Source organism: Priapulus caudatus, unplaced genomic scaffold, assembly GCF_000485595.1.
Source record: "Priapulus caudatus unplaced genomic scaffold, Priapulus_caudatus-5.0.1 Scaffold151, whole genome shotgun sequence".
NCBI lineage: Eukaryota > Metazoa > Priapulida > Priapulimorpha > Priapulimorphida > Priapulidae > Priapulus > Priapulus caudatus.
Window position 1 is genome coordinate 369,664 of NW_014577212.1, and position 9,756 is coordinate 379,419.

General features: G+C 48.9%; 1 protein-coding gene across 1 annotated transcript in view; it reads right to left on the reverse strand.

The window, feature by feature from the left end:
* LOC106806275 (centrosome-associated protein 350-like) overlaps window positions 1-9,756 on the reverse strand; it is a 29,565-nt gene that overhangs the window by 13,411 nt on the left and 6,398 nt on the right. The window contains exons 4-14 of the mRNA XM_014808153.1: window positions 8,106-8,281; window positions 6,266-6,439; window positions 5,734-5,919; window positions 5,251-5,381; window positions 4,344-4,936; window positions 3,625-3,856; window positions 2,756-2,896; window positions 2,212-2,341; window positions 1,753-1,947; window positions 1,504-1,612; window positions 915-1,137 (exon numbers count right to left, since the gene is read on the reverse strand). Of these exons, the coding sequence (XP_014663639.1) occupies window positions 915-1,137; window positions 1,504-1,612; window positions 1,753-1,947; window positions 2,212-2,341; window positions 2,756-2,896; window positions 3,625-3,856; window positions 4,344-4,936; window positions 5,251-5,381; window positions 5,734-5,919; window positions 6,266-6,439; window positions 8,106-8,281 (2,290 nt within the window). The remainder of the gene's footprint in view (window positions 1-914; window positions 1,138-1,503; window positions 1,613-1,752; window positions 1,948-2,211; window positions 2,342-2,755; window positions 2,897-3,624; window positions 3,857-4,343; window positions 4,937-5,250; window positions 5,382-5,733; window positions 5,920-6,265; window positions 6,440-8,105; window positions 8,282-9,756) is intronic.

Genomic DNA, 9,756 nt, shown 5'->3' on the forward strand with positions numbered 1-9,756 from the left:
CCTTGACCCTTGACCCTTGACCCCCAAATTGATCATCCCGAGTCCTTTTCACGATCCCCCCCCCCACGTCCAGAATATCGTGACCGTACGTCGAGCGGTTAAGATTTGTGTTTTTAAGATAAGAACTGTTGAAGGACGCACGGACGCACGCACGGACGGACAATCATGCGATTCTACAAGCTGCATCTGACTACGTCAGATGAGCTAATAATATGATCACTGGATCTGGGATACAATCTGCGTGACCGCGGGATGCGGTGCGCGATCCGCGGATGCTGCATTGCCGCGGGATGCGCTGCGCGATCCGCGGATGCTGCGTGACCGCAGGATGCGGTGCGCGATCCGCGGATGACGCTTTACAGCGGGATGCGGTGTGATCCACGGATGCTGCGTGACCGCGGGATGCGGTGCGTGATCCCCAGATGCTGCGTGACCGCGGGACGCAGTGCGCGATCCGCGGATGCTGCGTGAGCGCGGCATGCGGTGCGCGATCCGCGGATGCTGCGTGACCGCGGCATGCGGTGAGCGATCCGCGGATGCTGCGTGACGCGGTGCGTGATCCCCAGATGCTGCGTGACCGCGGGACGCGGTGCGCGATCCGCGGATGCTGCGTGACCGCGGGATGCGGTGCGCGATCCGCGGATGCTGCGTGACCGCGGGACGCGGTGCGCGATCCGCGGATGCTGCGTGACCGCGGGACGCGGTGCGCGATCCGCAGATGCTGCGTGACCGCGGGATGCGGTGCGCGATCCACGGATGCTGCTTTACAGCGGGATGCGGTGCGCGATCCACGGATGCTGCTTTACAGCGGGATGCGGTGCGCGATCCACGGATGCTGCTTTACAGCGGGATGCGGTGTGCGATCCGGTGTGTGATGATCATCTGCGGATGCTGCGTTACCGCGGGATGCGTACCTCTCGTTCAGCTGCTCCTGCAGCTTGCGCAGCTTCAGCGGCACGCTGGCTTCGCTGCGAGACACCGAGCTCGTCGACGGCACGGACAGGTCTTGCGACGGGCTAGACGTGTCCTCCTCCTCCCCCTCCAGCTCCTCATCCTCCTCCTGCTCCTCCTCAATGCCCCGCGATGAAATCTCCGACTTTACATCTTCACTGATGCTCTTGGATTGCGACTCTTCGACTATGAAGGAGAATAACGATGACAGGAATCATTACAGCAGTAACCACACCCACCTAAGGGTACACTCCACCAACCTGAACAGTCACTATAGCAACCTGGGCAGTCACCACACCAACCTGAGTGGTAACCACACCAACCTGAGCAGTACAACCTGGGCAGTCACCACACCAACCTGAGTGGTAACCACACCAACCTGAGCAGTTACTACAGCAACCTGGGCAGTCACTATAGCAACCTGGGCAGTCACTCCACCAACCTGAGTGGTCACTTCAACGACCTGAGCAGTTATTATACAGACCTCACCAGTCGTAAGTCAACTAGACTAACAAATTGGGTATAGAACAGGTAGACCAGGTGAAAGCCTACCAAACTCTGCTGGAATATCTTCCCTGACGGTGGAGTGTGTACTACGATCGCTAGAGGGCGCTGTTTTCGATGCCGTTGAGACATTCTCCTCCACAGACTCTTCATCAAGCTGGAACAAAAAGAAACGACGAACTCCTATACCTTTATCTGGATCATAGATCGTTTTCTTATTTGAAAATCGAGTTGTCACTAAGTAGTTACGACATTCCTTGACATTTTGCGACGGGGGAGTACTAAGAAGCCTCGCACCGCTAAGCTGACTTCATCCTCCGTCTGCACAACGCCGGACGCCTGCGCTGTGCTGTCCTCCATCTCCATGGCAACGCTCTCGCTGTCTCCGCTGCCGTCGTTGAGCAGCGACGACTTCAGCTTGTGCTTGATCTTCCGCGTCGTTTGCTGCAGCTTCAGCAGCTCCTCCTGTTGCCGTAGCAACAATTGCCTCTCCTAGGGATGCAAGGGGGTGCAGAGAGGATGAGATGAGCATCTTGGCTTTGCAAAATGTGATGGCTTTGCAACTGTGATGATGAAAGTTTGAGCGACAAAGCTTGCAAGAAATAAATGCATGTAGTGCAACGGCAATGCGACGCATTGCAACGTGATGCAATGCTACACAATGCAATACAGCAATTCGATTTCACTTTGAGCAGCGTCCCTCCCGTCTGTATGAGGGGCCACATTTAAACAGAAGAACAGCTCGCGTGCATGCACCTGGCTTGCTGCAAGGTTGGCTTCCTGGAGTCTGCGCATCTCTGCACGCTCATGCTCCAGTTTTTGAAGTAGCGCCCTCTGCTGGTGGCGGATGGGCATAATCTCGTCGCGTCCCTTGTCTCGCAGCTTGCTGTGAGTGAACCCGTATGATGAACATGTTAGCAGCATGACATGCACACAGCCCAGTGACAAGGTCAAATTCATATAACACACCAAATAACAATAGTATGGCCGTATAACACACCCAGTGACACTGCTGTAACCCTATAACACACCCAGTGACACTGCTGTAACCCTATAACACACCCAGTGACACTAGTATGGTCCTATAACATACCCAGTGACACTGCTGTAGCACTATAACACACCCAAGGACACTAGTATGGTCCTATAACATACCCAGTGACACTGCTGTAGCACTATAACACACCCAATGACACTAGTATAGCCCTATAACATACCCAATGACTCTACCATGGTCCTAACACACAGCCAGTCATATATACCCTCGTACATTCAGGCAGGAGACAGAAATATTTCTTACTCTTTCTTCATCTGCAGCCAGGCTACCTCGGCCTTTGTCTTGTCTGCCAGCGCAGTTTCACGCAGTTTCAGTAGCGCCACCTGGTGCTCGCATCGTCGCTGTTCATCCTGCATGTACATGCTCACCATCTCCACCGTCAACCTGCAAGCAACATAATACACGCGTAAATATGTAACAGCATAGGGTGTCAAAATAAAAAATAAAAACATAGCAAAGGTTACATTGGTCAGTTCGAGTGGGGTATTGAGTCGGGGGGGGGGATGTCAAGTAAATAACACAGGTCATTAATTGCTCTGTAAGACAAAATAAATACAAGAATGGGAAGTTTCACTCGATTCTCCTCCTAATTACACATGGTCATCTTGTTATTGTGATAATATAACAATTACCATTAGTCCCAGGTTATGAACATCCGACATAAAAAAAAAACGACTAAAAATCCATGTTCAAAAAACAAAATTGTAGTTTTGAAATAAACCATTCCTCTAACAATTAAGTATCAAGTTCAATAAAATCCGACTTCCGGCTGATATTTTCGAACCGATTACATTCGTTGCCCACGTAATACTCGCACATTAAACTAGAACAGGAATATGGTTAACCAACATCTAACGTGAAATATTAGGGGAAAGTATTGGGCCGGGGGCAAATATCCATCGCACTGCATCATGTAGCTCCAACTAGCTCATCACTCGATGTCATGAAGATATGAAAGGTTAGCGGTGAATCAAGGTCAATCAAGGTCATCCACATGTGTCGTATAAGAAAGGTTTCATAATGGAATATGTCACCTATATGTCATATATATATGTCTCACCTAAAGTCTCACATATAGGTGTCACATATAAGTGTCACATATAGGGCCATACCGAGCGAACGAATCCTCTTTCCCGAATGGCACGGCAAGATCCTCTATCCTCAGCGCGGAACTCCCAATCGATGAGGGGTCCTCTCCCTCGGCCGGTGCGGATCGATCCAGGTTTCTCCTGTCCGTGACTACGGAATGCTGCAGGTTCCTCCGGTGCGCCTCAGAGGGTAGCACGGCCATAAAGGACACCTGCAGGGTGTCTCCTGTCGCCTTCACGTGCTGCTGCACTTCAACTGTAAGAGAGAGAGAGCAGCAATGTGTAGTCAGCATTACAACAGGGCGGTATATTATATAATATAATAATTAATTTTTTAACAATAACTATTTTTTGCTGGAGCGGGGGAAGGGCAGTAGTCCAAGGGTCCAGGGGTGAGCAAATCCAGTTTTAAATAATTTTGAGCGACAGAGCATCATTCCCTGACCCTATTTTCACCTAATTCAGCAGACATCAGCAGATTTACTTTAAAATCCTATTTTTATGACACATTTTTTGTTGCATTTAGGCATGCATATAGCACCCAGTAAATAAATTACAACAACTGTACAAGCAATATGCTGAAGCAACATTGGACAGGTAAGTGATTAATATTATCCAAAGACCAACTGATGCCCTAGACGTGTAAGGCGTATGTGTAATATACTGTGATAAACGGGTAAAGACATAGACTGTAGACTAGGTATGAAGAGGCTGCAGTCAGCTGTCATCAAACATCCCCCCACCTGGTTTATCGGACGGCGACTCGTAACGACTGGGCAGAGACTCAGACGCTGTCGTCGTCGACGACTCGTGCGCTGCAGCCTCCTCCTGGATGCTCTCTTCCCGGACGCTTTTCTCTCGAATGTTCTTCTCTGGGATGCTCTGCTTCTGGATACGTTTTCCTGGGATGCTCTCTTCCGGAATGCTTTCTTCTGCGATGCTCTCTTCCGGGATGCTCTCCTCTGGGATGCTCTCCTCCTCCCCCGCGTCCAACGCCTCGCTAACTTTCTGCGTCGCGGCAAGCCCCTCCTCCTCCACCTTCCTCTCCGACAACTCCTCTTTCCTGGATGGCAGTGTCCTCCTTCTCGGCTTCGGCACCCTCCTCTCCTCTGGCCGCGCGTCTGACGTTACCACCGAGTGTCCGGAGGGACTGGACGACGGCCGACTGGAGGCAGTTGACCTCTCCGAAGAACGCTCTGAAGCCGTCGGGGACCCGTGCGACTTGGCGGCAGCTGACCGCTGGGAGAGTGTGGCCGAGCTGGCAGCGGTGGACGACACGCGAGAGTGGTCGGACTGGCTGGACGGTGCACTCGAAGCGCTCAGATTCTCCGCTGCGCTGTAACATCGAGAGAAGGAGCGCAGCAGTTAGCCATGGTGCTATGTTCGCCACAGATGTTTAGGACTACTCACTGAATGAGTGACTGAGTGGATGAATGAATGAATAAATGAATGAATGAATGAATGAATTTATGTGTGTTCATGTGTGAATGAATGAATGAACAAGGAACGCAAGCACGCATGCATACAGGAATTAATGGAATGAAATAACGAATTAATGAAAGGATGGAATCAGTGAGTGAACGAACGAATGCATAAATAAATGAACAAATAAATACGTCGTTCACTAACTAACTAATTAACTGCACGTACCTGGTACGCTCCTTGACTGCGGCAAGGCCCTTGCCAACCTGAACGGCGCGTGATGTCACAAGCGTGTCAACTGAGCCATGTGCTAGCTCCCTCTGCAGGCTGCGCACGCCACTGTCAGGCTGCTGCAGCGACTGTGTTAAAACAACAAGTATTCCCATGCATAAAGCTGAGCAAGGACACATCACGGCGTGCGACCGGTTACAGGGTTACCTAACGTCGGTTACCTGCACCAAGTATAGTGTCACATTGACGAGCATACCTGTACCAGGAATAGTGTTCAACTGATTAGCTTACCTGCACCAAGTATGCACTGATTAGCTTACCTACGCGAGGTGGTGGGTGACCTCTGCTGTGACCTAGGCGACCAGGTGTTAGCTAACGTTGGCTACCTGCATCAGGTAACCCTGACGAGCCATACCTGTGCGACCAGGTAGTGTTAGCTAACGTTGGCTACCTGCAGCAGGTAACCCTGACGAGCCCTACCTGTGCGAGGTGGCGAGCGGCCTCGGCGGTAAAGCGAGCGACGGCGTTCTGCGAGCGTAGCGCCTCGTGCGTCGTGTCGCGCAGCGCCGCCACCGTCTCGCGCTGCGCGTCGCTCATCGTCTGCAACGCCTGCTGCGTCGCCAGCGCGCTCTGCTGCTGCGCCTCCTGTAGCGCCTCCTGGTGGTGCTGCCGCGGCGAGGGAAAGACGTCGTTAGTCTCATGTGGAGGTGAGAGAGACGAGAAGCGAATTATAGAGAAACAGACAGGGAGTTGAAAAAAACACGATAGAGTGGGAGGGCGGTGAGAATAGAGAGACATGGGCAGGGGGTGAGATAGAGAGAGAGATGGGGAGAGCAAGCAAACACGATAGACAGGGAGGGCGGTGAGAATAGAGAGACATGGACAGGGGTGAGATAGAGAGAGAGAGATGGGGAGAGCAAGCAGGATAGAGCGTGAGATAGAGTGACAGCGATCGAGAGCGACACGTATCTCAACACGGTTCTCCTCCGCTAGGGGGCGCCGTCACACTCACCACGAGCGAGTTGGAGAAGGCGACGCTGGCTTGCTGGCGTGCGCCGCTCGCATGGATCTGCTCGATTGTTCCCAGCCACTGCAGACGCTCGTCAACGCTAATGAAGTAACGCAGCTCCTCCGCCATCTTGTTTCCAAGTGCGTCTGCTGACAGCGCCGCCGCCGGCTGCGATTCCTGAAACACATTCGAGCCGTTAGACCTGCTGCGCACTCACCTAAACGTGTCCAATGCTTCAACTGTTCAAGGGCACATAGGCGACGAGTATTCTACATTTTAAGTTTTGAATCTTGTAATTAGTTGTCCATGGCTGAAATTGTCAATACTTACTTTCTAAAATGCCTTCAATATTTCAGGCATTATCCATTCAAATCTTATTTATTGTGTATAATTTTCTTTATATGGTAGCCTAATGCTTAAACAGTGATTAGTTTATTATTAAATGAGTAAAATGTGAGATATAAAGGTAGAAAAATGAATGGATGATGATGTAGTATGATTATGATTGGTATCACATTTCGTGATTATGGATGGAAACTGTTTCAATCCATGATATCTACAGATCTAGGGCACATGTTCAACTGGGTCACTGTTTCACCACTAGATACGTAAAACTAGATACTTGCTGTGACAAAAAAAAGATTAGGAAAAGGTATGCGTTGTTATTAAACACATCCTTCAACCTGTATTACATTCTATGACATATCTATTTAATACAAAGGAGAAAGCTATATATTACACAGGCCAATCTAATAATGGTGATATTATTCCAGTGGACAACCAAGAGAAATTGGACAAAACTGAGATAAGTTTTCTTGATTCCCTTTATTATGCTTGCCCAGTCAACCAACGCCCTTAAATATTCTACTGTATGACGGCGGCACATGGACGGGCCTAAATGTCTGTGGTTGAGAGTACAGGATTATGACAAGCACTGTAACTAAATATCAATGTATACCACAGGTGCATGACAACAGCTGTGAGTCGTGTCATAGCTGTTACATATAAAGTCACAGTAACACACGTATCAAGCCTTCCTGTCACCGCACACATAGACATTTCTCAACTGGATCGCTACATCCCGACCACGCATCGTTTGCAGGTAACGATCGCATCCCTGCATATCCCACAGGAGAAGTGCTGCCTCGCGCCCGCGATTAACTCACAAAGCACGAGCCAGGTCAGGGAAATCAGCATGCAGCATCACTAATGAGCTCTGCTGATGAGTCGTTAATGCACGAATGATCGCGGATGTACGGGCAGATTATACGTGAATTAATTATGCACGCAGGAACATGCGGGAGCGAGACGGTGGCTCGTCGATTACTCCTACTCATCCCTCGTTAATGTTTAATGAGTAAAAGGATCTGCCAAACGAGATAAAGCTGTGACTCACTATGACTGCGTGTCATGTCTCCTGTTGGAAATGCCTAATGACTTAATACTCAATTACTAATGAGGCAAAAATCAACTTACAATCAACCCAAATGATGTGGAATCCTGTTTGTACATTGCAGGTTGCTAATAACATACCCAATAACGAGGGCTATTGTCAGAAGCACGGTAGCTCTACGATAATGACAAGTGCCATTATATAAGATATAAGACCGGAAAAGTTATGACTCTATAACCGCTCCTTGAGCGAAATGTCAAGTACTCTTTATTACCAGGCGTCTCTTTCATTATGGTTGTTTTACTGTATACGTGTCATTCAGGGGATATGCCACGTTTTTTATAGACGGGTGTCCTTTCTACGGAGGTGGCCAATAACACCAGTTCGACGCTATAGCAATGCAACGACGAGTCTCTTCTTCTTCTTTTTTTTTAACTTTTTTTTTTTTACCTGCTTCTTTCCGCCGCCGGCGCTGCCGCTTGAGGTGTCGGACTGCGTCTCTGAGACCACTCCCCGCTCCTCCGGCGACGGCCTCTTCTTGCGCGACCTGCCCCCTGGCTTCCTCTTCACGGCGCTGCCGCTGTCACTGTCGACGTCGGACGGAGAGGCAAGCGGGTGGTCCTCCCCTGTGAGTAATTCATGCTGCATGAGTGGCTGACATACAGATACAGAGAAATGGGGAGGAAGTGGGGCGAGGCAGACAGATAAACGCGAGGATGGGAAGGGTGAAGAGAGGAATAGGAAGAAGGGGATTACAGCAGGAGGGGGAGAGAGCAGAAAGCAAGGGTGGCACGAAGGAAGATTAGAGCAAGAGGGAAAGAGAGAGGGGGAAGAGAGGGTGGGAGGGAGGTGAGAAAGGAATAGAACAGATAGAAAGAGAGAGTGAGAGTAAGCAAGTTAGAGAGAGGGGGAGTGAGGAGGAAGTGTTACCAGTGATTCGTAACGACAGCAGCAAGAAACCAGCAGACGGACTAAATAATTAAACAAACAGAAATACAGCATCGCTCCAGCTCAGGAGTGCTGCGAAAATCTAGACCTTCACTGCACATGGCATGGGCAAAAAACGACACAAAAAAACACAAGAAAATAGCATTCTGCTTCCATCGTATATGCTATCTGCACTTTCAGTGTCAGTAAACATGCTAATGATTTACAACCTTGTTGCTATGGACAGCAAGTTTGATTTAGAAAGTTTGTTTACTTCCCCTTCAACTATCAAACACCTGTGCGGCAACGTGTCTATTATGCAGGCATTGCCAGACAATGAAGCAAAATTATCAAGGGTCTGAGAGTGTTGAGAAAAAGAGAGCGAGAGAGAAAGAGAAAGAAAGGGAGGGAGAGAGAGAGGAGAGAGCGAGCAAAAGAGAGAGAGAGGAGCAAAAATAAGAGAGAGGAGGAGAGAGAGGGAGAGAGATAGATAGAGAAAGTACGTATGTGTATGTGTATGCGTTCGTACGTGTGCGTGTGTGAAAGAGTGGTAAGGCAAGTATCGGAATCTTCATTGACTTACGCTCGACCCCTTTACTCGCTTGACTGCTGCTGCCCCCTTGCTACGCGACCCCGTGACCGGACACCGGTGTGTGAAGTGGAAACCCGCACCATCTCTACGAGACACGAGATCCCCTGCACTACTGCATCCGCGTTCATGGTTCATACAGGACTGAAATTTTTTTCAAGGACTTTTCAAGGACATTTTATCGGAAATTCAAGGACATTTTATCAGACATTTTATTGGAATTCATACACAGAACAAAACATACGTGGATTAATTTAATAACCCCATTCTTAATCACTGCATGTCACCTCTAAAACTTACCTGGATCACATTAATAAACCCTTCTAAACACTGTCACTTCTACAACATACCTTGATTTACTGACTGATTTTACTGACTTACTGTAATTTGTGATCATCTTTTAACTGTCTATCGTGTCTATAGCTTTAAGCTCATTTAACGCAATTTTTATTGAGGTTTGCACATTATTGATGGTACAAAATTTCTTTTTATTACAGGCAAGGATTCTTTCTAAAAATTCAAGGACATTTTCATGAAATTCAAGGACTTTTCAAGCACAAAATCAACATTTACTAAATTCAAGTA